The sequence below is a fragment of the Dromaius novaehollandiae genome, chromosome 15 (assembly GCF_036370855.1).
Source record: "Dromaius novaehollandiae isolate bDroNov1 chromosome 15, bDroNov1.hap1, whole genome shotgun sequence".
Lineage (NCBI taxonomy): Eukaryota > Metazoa > Chordata > Aves > Casuariiformes > Dromaiidae > Dromaius > Dromaius novaehollandiae.
The window spans coordinates 9,954,409-9,975,882 of NC_088112.1; the positions used below are offsets into that span (position 1 = coordinate 9,954,409).

Here is a 21,474-nt window from a genome sequence, read left to right on the forward strand (position 1 = left end):
GAGAGATCAGAACTGTATTTTATTTATTTGTATTGTTGCTTATTTCTCAGTGCACTGGAGGACTGGCTTTACTGTCTTAAGCAATCCTTTTGCTGATTCTTTTGTAGGTTACACCACCAGCAGTAGAAATCTGGAATAAAGAACAAACCAAATATGGCTGAACAGAGTTGGAGTTTCAGTGTCATAAATGAAAGGACATGGTAGATAGCTCACAGAGCCTACCCCTTAGTGAAGCAAGACTTATTCTTTGGTGTGTCCTAGTCTACTCTGAAATACACTGTGCAAGAATATTCTCACATGACAAAGAAGTACAATTTCTAAACAGGGATTTAGGGATAACTTAAATGTATTCTGTGTTGGACTTGCCTATCACCAACTCCAAGATATTATTGGGTATTCTTCTTTTTAAGACAACTGAGATACTGTTTCTGAAGATCAACCAAATGACTGACAGCATCACTTTCAGTGATGGTGAGAATCCTTTCTTGATTCATAGAGCAGATTACTTGTGGGTAGTCTCTGCTGAAGACACACCCAGACATATGTCACTAACACACACATAAGTCACAACTCAGGAAGATATCTGAGAATCGGAAATCAGTATGTTTCAGAACTCCATCTCTTTTACAAGTTCTGGTAAGTATTGTTGTAATTTTGGTAATCTTCCAATGCCATATGAATTTATGGTTGATAAAATAGGTTGCTATTTAAAATCCAACGTCTTTTGAATTTATTCTTTCCTTTGGTAAGACTGAGGAAATCAATAGGGGTTACAGAAATTACAGACATTCTGTTAGGAGTTAGCAAGATAGTTTTCCAGAAATGAAACAAAATTCATGAAGTTTTATAAAAAGTACTTATTAAGTAGCAGGTTAAAAGTTATATATCTATTTTTTTCTATTCCTGAGGCATATGCATAATGAATGCAGTCAAAAATACAGACATTTGGCAATATTTCAGACACTCCAGTCTCTTATAGCTGTAAAACTGTGTATCTGTGCCTAAGATACCTGATTCATTACAAAGCCATTATAAATGCATGATAAAAAGCTTGTTCATTGCATTTCGGATCAAACCAGCCAAAGTTTTACAGGATTATCTAGACTGAAGTTAGTTAACAGTCTTGCTTTGTTTTTTTTTTTAAAGTTATACACTCAAAGTTCAGGGCTGCTGATCTTAAGATCCTTTAAAGTAATCTGGATATTTGAGAACTCACCTCTACCAGCTTTCCTCCAGAAATCTCTGCAGTATGATGATAGTTGGGAAAATCCGCTACTATTTTGCCATCTTCCATTTTAACAGTTGCCTGTAATAGGGAAAGGTTTAATGTTCTTTGGGCTTACTGGTATTTATATTCTCAGATGCACTGTAAACACCTAATGTTTAATGTTCTTACTTTAAAACTTATAAAACTTGTGTATTACAGATACACCTTCAGGAGGACGTCTAAAAATCCTTGTGCTTTAGTTCCTAAATATAAACTTTCACAGTTTAAATAGAAAAATATTGAACTACAAATACATGCAAGCTCCATATTTACACAGTAAGTCACAGACAATCTTCATTCATAAACCCAAAAATGATCTGATTACAGACTATGCTTCTCATGTTCAGTTCTCAAGGTTTTATGTGGTCCTTTTGTTTTGACAGTAAAGTAAAAGGTGTAATTTTATGAGTTAATTTTTAAGTAGCACTCTCAGATGTTGATACCATGCCTGCAGCAGCACAGAAGTCACTGTGGACCAGTAACACAAATCTAGCCTAGATGCTCACTTTCATACCTATGGGTATGAAAAGAACCTAGGGTTCACCCAGCTCATTCAAATATAGATGAACATGACTGCACAGTCTGCAGTCACATCTTTCTCTTATAGTATGTGCCAGTTGTTGTAAGACCTACTTTTGTATGGCAGGAGTATGCCAGGATGCTAATATGTAAAGTGCACAAATACTACAGCAGTTCATCTGACAGCCAAAACAAGCTACACAGTTCCATCACAAGATCAGTCTTGCCTATGCTTTCAGTCATAAAGAGATTAGCCAGTCACATTGTGAAAAAAAATTACAAAATGAAGAGATGAGTGGATATTTTTACCAGATATAAGGAAACAACCTTACTAATTTATGTACTGTGCAGTGGCACTACACTAAAAGGCAGTGTTTTCTCTATTGAGAGTCATTTAGTCTGCCTCCATCTTTGGCTACGTAATATGCCTTAGATTGCTGAAGTGCCCAGGGGCACAAAGAGAAGGATGGAATTTTTAATATTTTAAAAATGTAAAGTTTGTAATAAGTTGACACAGTAGACCAAGTAGAATTGTATCTTGTTCCATATGTTAAGTTTCACAAGGATTTCTCAAGACCAAAGACATACATGATTTTTTTTTCTCTTCTCTTAGTCAGAAAGGTATAACTAAAAGAACACTCTGGGAATCATGAAGTGCAATTGCTTCTCTCAGTTTGCTGCAGCTCCTATTGCAATTGCTAGTTTTCCTGTCTCTTCAGGATGTATAAAGCATCTATTCAATGATCTGTTGTAGGGTTCCAGATACCTCGCAAATGCTGAGTTTAGCTTTCCCAGCTGTCTGATCCTTTTAAACGGATTTAATGTAGTAAAGCAACCTTTATGCAGCTGCTCCTGTAAGCAGTTTTTGGTCATGACAGGAAAAAAATCAAGATCTTCTGATTCATTACCCTAAGTATGAAAACATTAGGTAAGCTTCCTCAACACTAGAGGCTCCTTAAGTTGCAAGTTGTTCCGTATTTCCAATAGGAAGGATACAGAGACATTTTTCTCTTCACTTTCCACAGTCCTTTTCTTAAGGCTCAGGCACAGGTGACTTAAACATGAGCGCTGCTGTCAGGCACAGGTATGCTCCACTTGCTGTATGGTGCTGGATAAAGACGACAGCTATCAACCAGTTCTTTGGAATTTTAATGAGCAGTATGTTTGCTTGAGCCATGACACCAGTGGATGCTTGTCACTACGCTCATTCTTTATTACTACATACAGTTCTGAAGATCTAGCTCTCTAAAATCAGGCATATATTTTGCTAGGGACATTCAGGAAAAGAAAATAAACATATACATTTCTAAGCTATGACAAACAGAAAAAGCGATGACAAATAGACAAAAAAACAAGGTAAGGAAGAAGTCCCTGAGTGCCTTGATTTTTTTTTTTTAACCTAAATTAAGAAATAACAACTGAGACAGTATAGAACTTGAGCTAAATTAATTTACCTTGAACTTTTTACCACCCACTGCCTCCAAGTCTGCTTCCTTGCCAATTGTGAATTTGTTGTTCATGGAGTGGCCTCCTGGATAATGCTGCGACCAGGTGAATTCATCTCCATTCTGTACCACCTCGGAGACTATTTTGAAATTCCTTCCCTTTTCTATGATGTCACTGGGGATACCTTAATCAGTAAAAACATGCAATTTATCAAATCTAATATCCTACTAACTGTATTTGAATTGAAGCACACTAATGGTATATTTTTTCTCAGAAATTGATGGTTGAAGTTTTTTTTTTTTTTTACAGCATTATCGAAGATCAGAGGTTAAAATACTGCTATACAGGAAGATACAGGGACATCAATACATTTGCTAATATAATAGGTTTTGGTCTTGCTTCCTTTTCCCTTAGAAACTATATACAGAATACATATATAAATAATGTATATACAAGATAAATGTTTACTTCTGCTTGCTTAGTCTACATATGCACATTCATGAAATGTCATGTGTGTGAACTTGTGTCTGCGCTATAGGGCTACAAATACCTATTTACTACTTGTAATTAATGTTTAAATAAATGAATGCAAGCTCCAAAGTTATGTCCACAGATTCTAGTTTTGCTGAGAGACTTTACAATGGTAATCTCTGCAACAGGCTTACAGAGTCAGTCTTCTGAAAACATTCACAAAAATCTGTTCCTGTGTAAGACAGTGACAACTATTTTCATATTCAAATTTATACTTTCACCGATGAATACTGAGGACAGAAATAGTGATCTTCATGATCATTATACTGCAAATATTTTAACCCTTCATTCTGCTGCCACTGAAAAGGAGTACTATTTCTGCAGAACAGGACCATTTCCTGTGGCTGACAGTGCTTCTTTAATAAGGGTGAAAACTGATTCTCCGTGCTGAAGTGCAGAGCACTCTCACCAGTCTCAGCTCCTGCTGATTCCAGCACAGTTTAGGAAAAAGCCCACCCGCAAACCTTCTTCTAAGTATTTTAAATTAATTTACAACCACTAAGACTCACTTTCCAAGATATACTTACCAATCTTCTTCATGAAGTCATCGTAGTTCTCATCACTTTCTACTTCATATTTGCCTGTGAATGCCATGTTGCCCTGGTGATATGGCTGGTAGAGCAGAAGAGCTGCTGGAACAAAGAAGAATAGGTAAGTGCAGATGGCTCAAGGCTCTCATTTTATAAAGCAGCCCAAGCTGTTCAGCCCACCTATACTCCACACCTCTTGGAAATGTACTTTTATGATCTAAATATGTGAGTCACTAACATAGATGGCATTGACCTGTATGAAAGTTAAGGTTGTAAATCAATTATAGATCCCTGTCAGTAATTTCTAGATAAGCAGCAATCAAGGGCAAATGCTGGTTTTTGGTTTTAGTGCATATTTAAACAGTGCATTATATATATAACTCAAAGATTCTAGTGATTTGCAGACAGTATGGAATAAAGGTAAAATCTGTTATAAAGAAGGACAGAGAAAATAGCTTCAAAGCAATGACCTGATATCATGACCTTGCTATATTTGTAAGGAGATCCTATATTAGTTAAAATATGAAAATAAAAGGAAAGTGCACAGATTCCTAAGTAACCCTGTGAGGACCTGGGCAATACCAAGGTTTTGGGGAAATTACTGCACCTGCATATATCTTAACTCTACATGGGGAAAACAACTGTGAAATATTTACACTAGTTGGATGAAGTATGTTAAAACAGTGCATGGCACCATCTTCCCATATCTTATTTAGTATCAAGGGACAGCGTTTCATATTTTCAGCAAACGTTTGCATAAAGCACAAAAAATACACTTATTTTGGAAAAGCAGAATCAGAGCTCTGATTTGTGCAAGGTAAGTGCATAGTAAAAGTCAGGGAGTCTGCTGGGCAATTTAGAATGCACAGAGGAGATGGCCTATGCCAAACAAATCATTTGCCACACAGAAACAGCAGGGTAGGAAATTCCCAGCTGCTGTATATTGTAAATCGCTCCATTGGCTGAGGATATAGACCAACAAGTTTTCATCTGAATAAAAACCTTCCTAGGATTTACATGCAAACAGTGTCAGAGTATTGGAATTTTATTTTGTTAACTAATAAATAAATATTTTGTTAACTGTTTACTCAGTTGTATAAAAGTATGAAGAAATATATCACAGCTTCCAAACAAGTTCTGCTATATGTAAAGCTGCCTGCTTTTCTCAAAAGCAAGTATTTTAATGCTAATGCGAGAAGGTATCTATCTAGGGTCAAGAAACTGATCAGAGGAAGAACAGAAACACAAGCTGGGTGATTTAAAACATGGAAAACAAAGGTCCACCAAACTCCACCACTACTCTGTAACATGTACTCTTTACAAAAAACGGTTATAGAATATTTTAATTTACTTCTAACTAATAAGCTTCTCCATACTCCACTGTGTCAGAGAAGGGGAGATACAACAGGTCTAATGATCCTGTGCGAATCTCAGGATGAAATTCCTTAATATTTTCAAATAACTGCATAATTTCATGGGATGGAACTTCGGGAAAACATCAAATATCGTAAGTCATAGTATTGCATCATTACTGTAAAACTGCACAAATTAGAAATATTGCTACATCTAACAGTTTTATTACCAATAACAGTCTTTGACTTTACACAGTCAACTGTCCACTCTCTCAGTCAGTGCCCTAAATCCTGCGTGTTGTAAACCACATATAGTCTGCAAAGTGTTTTACTGTGTTAAGACAGAACTATGCCTTCTAGTGAATCTTGCCTCCTAGAGGTCCTTTCTAGTATGGGCACCTACTGGCTATATCCTGATGACATACTAGCATTAAATTCAAGGGGAGCTAGAAATAGGACAGCCTGTACTGACCATTTTGTCACACTATTCTATCAGAATACCAGTGTGAACAATAACTCCTTACATTAGGATCTGTCATTTGGTTTTTAAGGTTTTTTATTGTTCTTAAATGGACTTGCTATATATACATATGCACATGGCATATTACTTGTCAGAGCATACTGCAGCTAAAGGAAAAAATCCTCTCTAATTTCTTTAAGGATGTTTTTTAGTTATGGAGCAGCTTTCTTTTATATAATGCCTGTTTTTTCCCTCAGTTATACAGCTTTTAAACCAATTACAGAATGCATATGAGGTTTGAATAGGAAAATGTTTCCTGTACTATAAAAATTTCTGCAGTTTCAAAATTTTTCCCTAGAGAGGGAAAAATGAGAGGGATCCCAGAATAACATATTGACTGGTGGATGAAGAGTTCTGAATCAGGCAGGAAAGGAACTGTTAAAGGAAAAGAATTTTCTGACTAGAAAAAGCTTCAGAAAATCATGAGTCAGTTTTGTGAGAGATTACATCTGTGGACTGGAAAAGATTTTGCCTCATGCTTATTAGTTGGAAATTTATGTTGTTTCTGTTCTTTTTCCACCTACTGTCCTCCTGAAGTCTGAGAGAGAAAGTAACTTCAAAATCTTGCATCTTCTTATAAAAGAAGATACAAAACTTTCAGATGAAGATGTGATTTTTGAAGTTGATAACAATCTTTTTAAATTATTGGTTTTGGTATATGTTCCTGGCAGTTAAGCAATTTTCTAGAACAGATGCAGAAAGTGAACATGAGGGAGGCATAACAAAATCACAGTCAATTTGTAAAATAAAAATGGAACAAATGTCCTAGGAATTACTGCCTTCCCACCCCTCACCCCTCCATATTTACTCAGCTTTAAATTGTACCATGCTGGGCAGTGGCTGACTAGATTGTGCTACAGTTTATGCCATCACAAAAGCCATGCCATCTGCTGTCTGAATGCAATTAAAAGGATGTCTCCATAGTGGAAATAGAAGAGAGCCATATACCTTCCCTCTGTGAACATTCTCTGTGTTCTGTGATTAGCATTCAAAACACAAGGATGTGGGAGAAAAGTACATAACTGGAGATTTCTGTATCAGTTACAAATACACAAGATTCAGCGCAAAAACAGAAATTTATTTCACAGCCAGTATTTTCTTTGCATCTTTAATTTTAAAAAAGTCCGTAAGATGATTCTGTCTGTCTGCAATCATATTTGACACTTATATTTTTAATTAAAACGCCTTCAGCTTAATCCCAAGCTTGCTGAGTTCAATGAACAATTGTGCAGGATCAGACCACTGGAAAGGAAACACCCTTTATCAGCTGGACTCAGATTCTTAGGCCCTGAATATAAGAAGAAAAATAATTTTTGCATGGAAAACAAAGAGGTGGTTGCACATTCAGAGAAACCTCAGATCCTGGTGCCATGTTGAGGCTAAGTAGAGACTAGTAAAGCTACAGTAGTGTAAACTCTACTTTATGTCATTAATAGAGGCCAAAAACCAAGTAGTTTCACTCATGCAGATTTGAAAACACCATTTATAGGAAGGTATCATCAACCCCATTCTATACATGAGAAAGCTGAAACACTAAGAAAAAGTGACTTGTCAAAGCTACACAAAAGGTGTAGCCAGAAGTAAATCCTAGGTCCAGGTATTAATCCATTGTCTAAAGGATGGCAGATTAATTTAAGCATCCTTATAATAAGCAAGGCCTTAGTAAGAACAGAAGCAAACAATGAAAGCTCTGAATGACTGATTACACTCAGACACTGAGGGAGTTTTACACTAGCTCCTCTAATGGACTGGGAGAATCTTGACTACTGTTTAGCACAACTTACTAGCAAATCCTCAAGGTTAAGATTCTTGCCTTCTCCAAGTGGCCCTGTATGTTTCATATACAGAAAGGTAACCAGTGTTTGGCCCCAGCGGGGCTTCTGGGGAGTGGGTGACTGATCAGACTGTCCTCAGGTTAGTGGAGCACTGAAGGCCTCTGTCTTGCACTAGGCTCTCAGTGTACCAGACAGAAGCCTTGCATGAATAACCCTATAAAGAAGGTAAATGAACTCAAGCCATAAACTCTTCTGTTTACAAAAAACTTACCGGGAGACAACGTCACTGGTGTAGAAATACCACAGAGACCTTGGAAGATGGATCTAACTGTAGATAAGAAAACACCACAGCTCTCTGAAACAGGAAAGAGATAACCAGATTATAGGAACTGTACCTGACTTTTTACATTATCTCTCTTTGTAGGATCAAATTATATTGATAGCTTTCTTGAAATGTGATATAAAAATGCTGACATTTACACAACTGCACAATACTTGGAGCTTGTCTGCACTGGGAATGTGGTGAGCATGGAGCCAGTGTATAGTACAGTAAATTACAGAAGAATAGCTACTTGACTGGGTGAGTCAGTCTTGACACACACTAAGTATGCGTTTACTCACCTTCAAGGAGGTGAAAGCCACTCCGTACATGATAGTTCCAAGGGAGTTTAGGAATAAAGATATAACTACATGGTGGTGGTAACTGCGCTTGCTCTGGGGAAGAGTCATTTTAGAACAACTTTTGAGCAAACATGGCATTGCGTGTACCTGTCCATGCAGATGGATTTTTAATGTGCACTGTGAATTTGCACCCATGTTTCTGCTCGCTAATTCTGAAATAAATCCTTATTTTTATTCCTGTATGGAAATTCAATAGTGTATTGGAGAATGAAGAATTTAAGTAATCTCCCAAATACTGAGTCAGGACAATGTTTATTCCAGGAATGAATGGATGAAGGCCCTCTGACTCTACTGAGGTTATGGTCACTTGCATGATTGCTAAGGCTAGCCATTCAATTTCCTACCTTTTCAGTTTCAGCTAAACAATTGTATCCACTTAATGATCTTACACTTTGCATTTCCTGCCTCTTCAGGGCTGTGAGTGTGTAATGTTGTCCTCTCTTTGTTTTTGCATACCTTCCAAGCAATGCTTCATCCTTGCTGGGCTGGACACAGAACTAAATAGTGTAGGGAACTCCAGAATTATCCCCTAAAAAAAGAATAAATTAAAATAAAATTATCCATGTCTTTTTCAAAATACACAGGATTACATGTATTTAATCCATTCCATCTATTATAACCTAGGCATCTGCACACTGTTGCAAATATGCATGGTTATGTTATACATCTATTTAACAGAACTCAGTTCAAATCCAACTGAACTAAACAGCTACAATTGAGACCGGAGGAAAAAAAAAAGTTGTCTACCTGGCACAAAGTAAGAATTGTAATGGAGTAAGACAAAAGAATAAAAAGCTCCAGGTGTAAAAGCTGAGCACAGCTTTCAGAATGTGGCCATTATCTTCAGTTTACTTGGCACTATCTATTATTTTCTAACAGAGGAAGATGCAGCTGTTCTCTATGTAGGTCAAACAGAGTATCATTTTCCATACGAGACGGCGTCTGCCATCTGGCGGCCAACCATCCGGGCCCACTCCAGCACTCAGCGTGTTGGTACAGTCTGCACCGCCTTCACCCATGCACAGTCCCCTGGCCTTCAGTTAAAGCATGCCAGGGTTTGTAATTAGCCTAGTGCCACAGCTGAAACTTCAAGCTGAGTCTCCGGTCTCCTCACTGGCTGACTGTAACAAATTTCCCACCTGAGCTAGATGTAATCAGCTTGATAAGAGTCATGTTAAATGTATTTAGGCATTTATCTTCCTTTGTTTCATTCTGAGGCATATTTCAACAGGATGATGATGTCCTAAACACTAGATTATGACATGACTGAAATATCAGATAGCATTATCCTTTGTTTAAAACAAATATATTTTTATTGCTAACACTGGCAACAACATGTGGAACCACTGGGCTGTTTCATACAGATTTAATTAAACATTATGCATTAAAGGCCCAATGCTGGCTCCCATGAATGCAGTGGGAATTACCTACAGCTAGGATTTCAACACAAACAATTTAATGAATCTAACTTTATGTACAAATGCTATTTGTAGCAGAGTGCCATTTGTAAAACCCACTAACACTAAATGCATTCAATGGTCAGAGTGAAATACAAATACGGATTTGCATACTTACACCAAAAACTACTGCCTGCAGACAGAGTGCAAGGAAGAGGCACAGCCTTATTCTGTGAGGCTTCAGGTGCACAGGCTTTTAATACTGAAATTGTCCCTTAATTTGTCCCATGGGGCGGTGGGGGGGAAGCATTCACAATTGTGCTTACCTGCCTTTGAAACCTTTCTGAGCCACTGATCTAACATCAGCACATAGCACAACTTATATTTGGATGTATATTGTCAGAACTGTGGGCAGGAATCAAATTACTAGTTAAAATGACAGGTTGCGCAATGTTCACCACTGTGTTTGAATTCATCTTGCAAAAAGAGTCTGTGAGTGGAAACTGTGTGACTATTGCAGACATTTAGCATGACTAAGTTGTCAGAGAAGTAAAATTCTTGCAGAAGCTTATACCCGAAGAAAAAGTTCATCTAAAGCTCTACTCCCTCTGTCTCTCAAGTCAGCTACCTCTGATATGTAAAACAGCTGAGTCCTCAAATGCCAGTAGGAACAGAGGGAAATTTCAAGAATCGTATCAAAAGCCTAGGATATCTTTACTTTCACAATTCACTTGCCACAAAGTCATAAATTTAATGCCTTTGCATTCTTTTTGTCATGTTGGAGTCACCCTGCCCTTGAATGTCTCCCAACATGCTTTAAAGTTTATTAACCTTTCAGATGTGTTGTATAAAAGCCAACTGAGAGACACTCAAAGACAAAATGGAGATAAGGAAAGTAATTCCATTAGTGAATGAAGTAGGATGAGTGACTATCTTTGAAGTGCTTTTAAAACTGGAATGCAATTGAACAAAGGAGTACAGATTCAGAATAAAAGTTGGGACTCTCCAGTGAAAAGAAAGTTACCCTTAAATGATTCTTTCAGAATGAAACTTGATCAGGAAAGCTGTAAATTCTTCATACAGCTGTATCTGGCAATTATTCAACAATCCTCCATAGTAAATGGCTAATGATTATTAATTCCTTTGGTATTCAGAGTAATCATTCATAATGAATTCAGAATGAACTCATTTGGTGTTAATGTAATGTGTAATTCCATGGGAGTCCTATTATAATTTTGCCTTATTAAGTATCCATTTAGTACTAGGTGTTATTACACTAAACTCATAAGCACTAGAAAAGTAATTACCAACAAGATGTGGCTGAATTACTGAAAATCTAATGCTTGCACAGTGTCCGAACATATAACAGAAATGCTCCAGCCAGCTCCAACAGGACTTCTGCAGGTGACACAGTACAGCCTGTCCTTGCCTTGGATGTGGCACTCTGAAGGGTAGAATTTGCTTAAAGAAAGCAGCAAGGAAACGATCCTACCAGAAGCTGGCAGGTGGGAACATAAGCAGGGGAATCTCTGACTGCCATCTCAATGGGATTGCTGTGGTCTGGTTCAGACAGCCAAAAAGACTGAAAACTAACCCTCTTCCACTCCCTCCCCCCACAAAAAAAGATTATTTTTCATCTGGTTTCCTTAGTTTTCAGCTGATTTGGTTCCCTGAACTAGCTAAACGAATGTCAGGCCATGCCAGCACAACAGGAGGTACAAGAAAGGAGGAAGGGAAGACCGGAATGACACCACCTTCATCAACATCACTGGCCTAGCTGTGACTGCAAACCACACAGTGGTTGAGCACAGGCTGGGGGTACGACAGCACTGCTTACGTTGCTCAAGTGAACCCTAGCTTGTTCTTGTGTCACCTCTTGCTTTGTGTGGCACAACTATTAATGTAGCAACCAAATCAAGGAGCTGATCTGGATTAAAAGTACCCTGGATAAAATAAAAAGGTATTTTTCAGCTGGATCAGTACTTTGATCCAGTTCATCACAGGATCACGCAGACATTTGTACTGGCATAATGGAAGTACAGGCATGGAAAAGAGAACAAGCAGCTGGTGCAGGATCTGCACAAGGTGGCTATGCCACTGAAAAATGGTCTTTGTAATCATGGTCTGAGCTATATTTAATGATCTATATTAAGAGAGTAAAGAAATCCAAACTGGTAAATGTAAATATGGTTCTGGAGTAAAAAGCAGAATTATGCTGATGCTAATTGAGCTAGCAATGGGTGCCTAGTTCAGGTTCACTGGATGAATTTTCTACAAGCTTAAGGTTCTGTACAAATTTTCTGAACTCAAATTAGTATATTCCATTTGCTCTTCAGAATCCAACGCCCAAATAAATCAGATGAGCACCTTTGGACTCGGCAAATAGCTGAACAAAGAACTGGGAGGAACATCTCTGTTACCACTTCAGTCCCTTTTAGAATTGATAGCACTCTGGATTTCTTGTATTCGCTATTCTAACAGGCAGTTTACTTCCTGGTATGTAAAAATCTTCTTTTAATTTCTAGCTTAAATTATTTCAGTTATTCTAAACCTGTTTGTACTTGTGCCAGCACTGCCCCTTCTCTGAAGTACTACACCTTTCTCTCAGGAGTTTCCTCTCTTTGTTTTGCTATGCTAAATAAACCAGGACAAACTCTGTTAGACACTTCTCAAATTGCAGATTTTGTCATCCTATCATCATCCTAGTACTCCTCTTCATGTACCCCAATTTCAGATAATCTTTTTGCAACAGAAGTTGCCAGAACCTATAATGTTTTCTCACTCAACAACAAATTTCATTGGCACACTTCAACCTTTTATATCAAGCTCATTAATGGATATACTAAAATATTTTAGCTTTGTAATAAGATTGATGCCAGCGACTTCTCTTGAATCTAATTGTTCTTCCCCCTCCAGGATTCTTCCCTTTAATTAGTTCCCTCACACCTTATACTCATCTTACCAACTGCATTCAATTTAATGGTAATAGGGACTGATAGTAAAAGTAGGTAGTTATCCTGATTTTTAAGTTTTAGTAATGACTAAAAGACATGACTTGAAGATTTTTGTAATGCCACTTTTGACTCATGTATGTAATCTGCCAATACACAGTAACAATCATTTTGGCTACGGTCAATTTGGCTCACACAAAACTGTCAGGTTCCTTTGAAATATCATCTTTGGACTAAGAATCACTATGGAACATTTTCAGCCTTAAATGGTTTTAGTCTAATACAGATAGAGGCAATTTTTAAAGAGTCGCTAAAATGGAAGATATAATTCGAGCTTATCTGCAGAATCTTCTGCTGGTAAAAGCACACTGAGCGAAAGACACTGACTCTATATACATGTGTTTGTTCCACATATTTACACTAAAATACTTGATGTCTGTAACAGAAAATAACTACGGTTTAAAGTTAACATCTGACGTTCCTAAAGACAGGAATCATTACAACTGTTCTTTCTGGCAGTTCTGACTAAACCAATAGTCATCTCCCCCTTTATCTATGTAGTTCATGTGATGTGTTATAAAGATTTTATTACTTGATAGTCTCTATATGATTGTACTTGTTGACACATCAGGACAACACAGCTTCAAATGGGAGCTTATCTTCAAGGTGATCTAGTCTAATTTGGAGACTTCTGCCACGTGACTGCAGTCTTCTAAGCAACCCTCAGTCACCACCAAAAGGGAAGAAAAAGCTACATGATACTATGAAATGAATGTGTACTCTATTTGCAGTTAACATGAGTAGTAGCTTGATGGCAGGGAGAAGGGAAAGCAGGCTTCTGACATAAGCTGTCAGCACCACACAGCAATTAAAAAATTCCAATTCTTTCTTAGCCACAATGTGTTGGGAAGATATCAGCCTCTAGGATCTTTCTCTCAGCAGCTACATTTACCTATAGGATTTGCACAATCACATCCATAATCTATTCAAATGAGGCTTAGAAGGCAGAGGGACAGACGTTGACTCATGGTTCAGAGACTAATCCTACTTCTGCAGCATAAACCTGAGTTCTGCACGGATGTTGGTGGCAGCAGGCCTGTCCTGACAGCTGGACAGCTTACTGAAACCACTCCCAGAGCATCTGCATTTTCATATGCACTGAACTCATTGCATATTTTACAGCATTACTCCTGTTTCTCCCACACCTCTTCTGCAGTGCCCTACAACTGCATTCCAGCAAATAGCACTCCTTGCACAGTAACAGCCACACAATGCTTCGCTCCGCCTAAGCAACCAAGCAACTCACAGGTCATTCTACGTGATGTTGGTTTCGGTTTTCTTGGAGCAATATTGTACAGAGCTTGCCTTTAACTGAGTTTACTCAAGTTACGAAAGAACAATATGTAACAGCAGGTTTTAACGTGTTCTTTCTACAGGAATTCTGTTAAAAGTTGCTCTGTTTCTCACAAACAAATCATGTTATAAAATGATACAAGTCTTTAAATGCTATATAAATGTTATCTGCTGTACAGACGACAGGCTTTCAAAATCCACAATGATATAATATTATGAACATTGAAAATTAAAAGTTCTTAAATAAAAATTACAAACAAATCATAGGCCTTTTACAATTTACTAGCTTTCTGAACACATTATTGACTTATTAACCATAGGCTACAAGTATGCATAATAAAATGATTTTTAATGACAAACATTAAATTGTCTAATTAACATTACACTACTAGACAGTCTTACAAGATAATGTATTTCCTTGTACTAATTGAGAATCTGATGGGAACTGGGGATGTTCAGCATTTTGCAGGACTTTGTCTCAGTTTGTTTCCCCTTGTGTCACATTTATTTAATACAAAACACTTATCTGCAGTGGTAAGGACATGTTTATAAAGATGGCCACATTTTGAAGCATAGAGACATTTGATTTTTCTGCTTGTCTCTGTTGCTGCCTTGTACTGTTTAGAGGAAAATTCATTAGCTTTGACTACTGTTTCCAGGTATTTATCTTGTCTTTCCTTTATTTTAAGGGATCGATGTCTTGAAAGAGAGGGACAGACATCCAGAGAGACATGCAAGGATCTCAATAACCTCATCACTGACCAGTTTGAATTGCTCCCATATCCATGGTCAGCCTGGCTTAATAGAATGTATAACTATAGCCACCCCCATAGAAAATATTTATAATTTAAAGTGTGGATGCTCAATTACATTATTGTCTCTATTTAATATACAAGCTTAGATAAAGCTATTCAGGAATTTTTTATTGGAATTATTTTTAGATACAATGCTGCTTCTACAAAATTAATATAAATCTTTTTAAATAAAATTTCCCAATTTCTACTGAAAAAAGTATTTTTCATCTGCTTTAAAACAAGAATATTTTAAAAATTTGTGTGAAATCTTTGATTTCAAATCCATTAATGCATATTACATAAAGCATCCTTTAATAATTCTAACTTGATAGCAGTTCTTCTCTTCATTTTTGTCCTGTAGCTTGGGCTAACTAGAGCATTTTCAGGGGTTAACTTATAGCTCCAATAAGACAACCCTCCACTTAAAAATAGTTCTGTGTTTAAACGTCTCAAGAGAAAACACTCTAGGTCATTCCAATAAATGGAAATAAAATCCGCTGATTCTGAGACATGTTGTTTCTATTAAAAATACCTACACACAATATTTTCATATTTCCAACACAGAAAATTTCAAAATCTCATTTTTCTTAAGATACTGAAATTTCATGACCTCCTCATTTTCATACAGGTTTACTTTTGTAACTTCAGCATCTCTATATTTGGATCATCAGTGGTTACTGAAGCAAACACACAAAGTTGCAGAGCTAAAGAGAGGCCAGATTCTCCACTTGGCCTGCCAGGAAAGCTTCCATAATGCAAGGGTTACTCAGAGTTCAGTATATATGGAATAAACAGGGCATACACTTCATTATGCATCCTGCTTTCCAGACTGCTGTTCCTCAGCCCTCCATCGTTAAAGTAATAGGACTCTATTTTAAATACAGATTATAAAGTTTGCCTCAGGTTATATGAGACTGGCTTAATAGCCAGAAATCCTGATTCACTGCTGTTTGTTACAAACACAAGACACCCATCCATCTTTTAGCTATTATAGTTTCTCCAACACATTGCTCGTGTCTTTGCTAATTTTTCTGAACTGAAGAATATTAACCTCCACCTACTGCACTCGCACAGTGTGGTGCTTTATTTGTGCGCATAAGCCCCACGCACAGGTAAATTCTGCTGTCCCACAGGACTTCTTAAGATGCAATTCCTGATCTCAGTTAAGGGGAATGTAAAAATTAGATACTTTTTTCTTTGAACATGTATCTGTTTTGCAGTTGATTTTTCTTTTATTTTAAAATCATGTCTACTAATTCCTGCTATCTCCTTAACCCTCTCAAGTTTTCCTCTATTCTAATCTCTTGCAGCCCAGCTGAAGAGTTGGATGGAACTGACAGCTACCTAGTGACAATGATAAGCTATTTGCCACCCCAATAAGCCAAACAAGGACTCTGTCTTGAAATAAAAATCTCAAAAGCAAACAAGAAAAATCAACTTCTGAGTGTATTTTTCCTGTGCTGGCAATGTGTTTATAATGTTGTGCCACAGTAAAAATACTGATGCAGGGTTACTGTGCAAGAGCAGAGAAAGTGAAAACGTGATGCAGAGAGGGATGTATTTCTCTTTCTGAAGTATAACAAAAGTCAATTTTCTTTGCATCTAAACACTTTTTTGGTGTAAGCTATGCTTTGATATATATGATACACAGTAACATCCCACTAAATATTTTGCAATAGTTAAAATTCTTTATATTTGCTTAGATACATTAAATAGGAGAAATAAATATATTTTTGTAGTGGAGAAAATGTACACAAATCCTGTGTTGTTTCTTCAAATGTTCCAAAAATCAGATCTTTATATCTGTCTGTTCTATTCACTGCTTTTATTAGACCTAGCCTGTAGTATCCCTCTTTGAAAAGTTTTATCCTGGTTTTATTTATTCTGGAATCAGTCAGCAATAAATTTGCTGGTATTAATCAACCAATGCAGATATAAAACTCTCTTAATTCCTGGAATAAGCAATATTTTCCTTCCGATTCCAAAAGGAAGCTTTAAGAAAAATCTGTAAAATGCTTGAAGAGTTGAACTTCCACTTGAAAGTTTCTGTATCTTGTAGTTTTAAAGAACATTTGATAAACAAAACCTGTTCTCCTCCTAAACGATGAAAAAGCACTAGGAAATAAAGAAAACCTAATGACAATACTTCATTAAAAAAAAATCCTCTTGATTTTTAACCTAAACTTGTATTTTTGAAAGGGTAAATTTGGTAATGCATACAAAACACTGATCATTCTCAGGATGCTTAAAAATCTGCTTACTTCAGCGACTGGAGAGAGTGCCAACTACCTGATATTCTGTTTTCTCAGACACTGTGTTGACAAAATTTGCACAAAAATTTAAATGGCTTTAAAAATTGTCTGGATCCCCAGTGCATGCAAGATCCTAGAGGCCAGGATTACTGTTGCAGCTTCTCTGGTGAGCGTGCTCAAGGGGTCTCTAAAACCAGTCTGAATTTCCGTGAACATTTCTCCAGAGGCAGGCATGGCCCTTCAGAGCAGTCTCTGAAAATCAGATAGAGGAATTTTGTGCCATAAACCATACTGCCATCTAGTGATTAAACTTTAACTCTGCTTCTTAGTTGAAAAAGCATTAAAATACATCACAGATGGACTTCTGTGCAAAAACCTGTAGCTTACAAGGTTAGTTAAAGCTTGTGTTCCGAAAGCCAGGAGATTTAAAGAGATCAAAAGGCACAAGCTCTTCTTGCACAATACTCGAATTTTTACAGTACTTATAAAACTGCGAGACAGATTATTAAATATCTTGATTGACAACATCATGCTATCCTTACCAGAAACAGCAGGCCTCCAGCCCACCTCTAAAGCTCTTCTTTTGCTAGAAGCACCTGATGAGATTCTGTAAACAACTCGCAGTCATCTTTGCTTGAGTTTACTCACTGCTAACACAGACAAAGGGGCCGCGTTTGAATTCAGGTTGCTAATGACTGCCTTGCAATACAGTATTGCCTCAGTTCAGGGAAGGCTGCCTTTTGCCTTCCCTGCACTTGATTTTCTCATTTTGTTTCTTGGTAGAAAAGGCTCATGCTGTGTAAGACATGATAACAACTCCTGCATGCAAAGATAGTATAGTAGCAAGTCCAGACTATACATAAAAACCTCTCTTAACTTGCTAATGTGGAGAAAAGTGGGTTCAGGACATCCTTATACAGATTTGTATTGCAAGACCTATCCCTGAGAATTGAAATACAAATTTCTTCAGTCCTTTGTGATTATTAGCTACTAATTCTTTATACTTCTAACATCACTTTCTCTTGAAGCCATCAATCTCCTTTACAAACAAGGATACATTGCCAAGGCCAGAGGAATAAAGCTCATAGTTTTCTGAAGGTCACAGAGTAAGGTCTGTGGGGTCCACTACTACTTAGCACACCTGCAAATTAGCTCTCACTTTCAACTGGGACTATTGTGACTCTGTTGTGAGCAGCTGCAGTTATGGTACAGGCTGCATGGGTGTGTCAGATGTAAACCACAATCCTGCTGTATTCTGGAGCCTAGAAAACAGGCAGGCTCAGACAATTATTCGAAGAGAGATAAATATCAGTTCTCCTGCTCCATTCATCTCTCTTGAGCGTTAGGCTCGTAAGTCTACCGCAATGCTTTATACATTAAGTATTTCATGACTTTGCCTTTGGCAGATAGGACAGGGGAGAAACAAAATGAGCTCAATAAAAGAGGGACAAGAGTTGCTCCAAGTGGACATATGATAGAAAAAGAGAAAAGATGATCAGGAAAGGCTAACATATGGCAAAAATTAGAGCTAATCCAAAACTGGAGCATGTCTCCCACTCAGTGATACTGGAATCAGCAATAAGCACAACTAAAGCTATTCTTACACAATTAAATCTCTGTTTTGCCTATATTTTTATGCCTAGCTTTCTTCTTGTCAGCTGTGGAAATGTTATGTACTTAAGAGCATGACGTATAAGGACAGGCTGAAAGAACTGGATCTGCTTAGCTTGGAGAAATGAAGGCAAAGGGGAGACCTTATCATGGTCTACAATTACGTGAGGAGTCAGAGGATGGAGAGAAGATGGAGTCAGACTCTTCTCAGAGCAGCACAGTGACAGGAGGAGAGGGAACAGACACAAGTGGGAACACAAGAGATTCTGATTAGATACCAGAAAATTTTTTTTACTGTGAGGTTGGTTGAATACTGGAAGAGGCTGCCCAGAGAGGCTGTGGAATCTCTGTCCTTGGAGGTGTTCAAGATTTGACTGGACACGGCCTTGAGCAATCTGATCTAATTAGACATGTTTTGAGCTGGGGGCTGGACCAGATGAACTCTGGAGGTCCCTTCCAACCTAGATTATGACTACATGACAATAGAATCAAGCATTTCTACCTAGACCCATAAGCCAAATTAAAAATTTCCTTGTCCACAAATGAGACCAGCTCTCAACATAGCAGGGAAATCCAGGCATAAAAAGATGCAACCTTTTTGACCCATCTCTTTTAAAAAAATACTTGGCACAAACCTAGAAAAGAGTTTTCAAATGTTTTAAACTGTTTATAAAGTAAATTCTGTTTTCAAGGATTCAAAATGGGAGTTGTTCACCTTGATTTTTGTTTACTACTATGCACATGAACTTTGGAAAAGTTAGTTTACCAAAACTCTTAGCTTCTTGGCAAATAAAATAATAATATAATGGTTTCAAAACAGTAATTTGATAAGATGATAAAACAACAAACTTTTAAAAACACTGCAGAAAATTTACAAAAATGTAAGACCATTTAAAAAAAAGTTTTCCCTGAAGAGGAACATCCTCTGAGAGCATATTTCTCTCAAAAATCTAAACAGTCTGTGAAAAGGTGACTCACTGTAAAAAAAAAAAACCCTCCAATACTACACAATGTCTTAAAGTCATTGTTGCCTCCAAGTACCGGTATAGAAAAAAATAATTTTTTTTCTAATCAAATGAATATACCTTGACAGTGATACAGAATCTGCGTACATAATATGGATTTTCAAGCAAAAATTAAAAGGAAAATCTATTGGTTTCTGTCACTGATTTCAAGAACAACCTGCTCTTTTCTATATGGCTTTCTAAAAGTGATTTGTACACTTAGGCCCTATTTATACTTTTGCTTGTTTGCTTGTTTTGATTTTTCTTTCCATGTTGTTGCCACACAGCATTACTGCTTGTAACCCAAGTGCCACTAACGGCTCTTCAGCTGCAGGCATTTAGACCTTCTGTGCCCTAACTCTTCACAGCTGCATCCCTGCTTCCAGCTTCCTCTCCTAAAAGGAGTGCTTATTAGATTACTCTTACATGCTGCTATTCTGGTTGTTACACAGAGGCAAACCAGAGGGCTAGATAAGATTTGCCTTCCTTCCTTTTTAGGCTCGTCAAAGCTGAAAACTGGCTTGCTCAGAAAAGGTGCATGGACTATGCAGATCCCTGATTTAAGCAGTAATTCTTGCAGATGAGCACAGAATCAGTAAAGCAGCTACTGGCTGGTCAGCATGATGTACACAAAGGCAGGAGTAACAGGAGTTTTTTGTGCAGATCCTGTAATTGTGGACTGAGGGAAACCAGAAACGTAGACTGCTATGGGGAGCTGGGGTGAGAAGTAGCTGAAGCTGACTCGCATCTCTTTTCTTTATTCCTCAGGAGGGATGATCAAGCTGGAATTGATGTGGGGTAGCCACAGCACAAGAAGTCAGAAAGAGAGATGGCTTGAACCACCTTTGTACTGCCCTGCTGCTGTGCACTGGATAAGCTTGCAAGCAGGAGACAGGCAAGCTGAGAACACAATCAATGCAGGTCCTCCTCTGCTCAGTCTCTAATGGAAACACTGAAACCAGTAACACTGGAAACTGAAATAGCACTGGAAACTGAAATAGCACTGAACAGTGAAATCCTTTCAATACTAATTTTCAGTCTTTTGTTTGAGAGAGAATCATTCTCTTACAATAATGGCATTTTTGAAAGGTTTTTGTCTGGTCACTGCCTTCTCTTTTAAGTCATTGTGACCTACATACAGACATGATCCAAATAAAGCTTTCTCTTTAATTTTTTATGTGACATTGCTTGGCTGAGCTAGCTCTGGAGTTGCTGTGGCCTCTGTTTTTTTTCTTCCACATAGGGTCAGATATGAGTTCATACAATTTTTTGTTTGCATTTCCTTCACTATCAAAATGAATGTTTAAATGTTTCTCTTCACAAATTCTAGAGACCTTCCTCACTGAAGGTGGTATGATGGACATACTGCTTTACTAGTGTTGTTATCCTGAAGCGTTAGAAGAAGCAGCAGATGAGAGTTATGTGTCTGGGTGGATAAAATACAGGACTGAAGCACACAATGAAATTACTGTGACTTAACATGTTACCACA

At 37.5% G+C, this 21,474-nt stretch overlaps 1 protein-coding gene across 7 annotated transcripts in view; it reads right to left on the reverse strand.

The window, feature by feature from the left end:
• Window positions 1-21,474, reverse strand: part of FABP6 (fatty acid binding protein 6) — a 43,882-nt gene continuing 22,408 nt past the window's right edge. For 6 of the 7 annotated variants that reach the window (XM_064520862.1, XM_026118614.2, XM_026118612.2 and 3 more), the window contains exons 3-8: window positions 9,078-9,150; window positions 8,212-8,295; window positions 4,291-4,395; window positions 3,241-3,416; window positions 1,217-1,306; window positions 1-130 (exon numbers count right to left, since the gene is read on the reverse strand). In XM_064520862.1, coding sequence (XP_064376932.1) covers window positions 77-130; window positions 1,217-1,306; window positions 3,241-3,416; window positions 4,291-4,395; window positions 8,212-8,295; window positions 9,078-9,150 — 582 coding nt within the window. In that variant the 3' untranslated portion in view covers window positions 1-76. The remainder of the gene's footprint in view (window positions 131-1,216; window positions 1,307-3,240; window positions 3,417-4,290; window positions 4,396-8,211; window positions 8,296-9,077; window positions 9,151-21,474) is intronic. The other variant, XM_026118609.2, reaches the window with a different exon arrangement.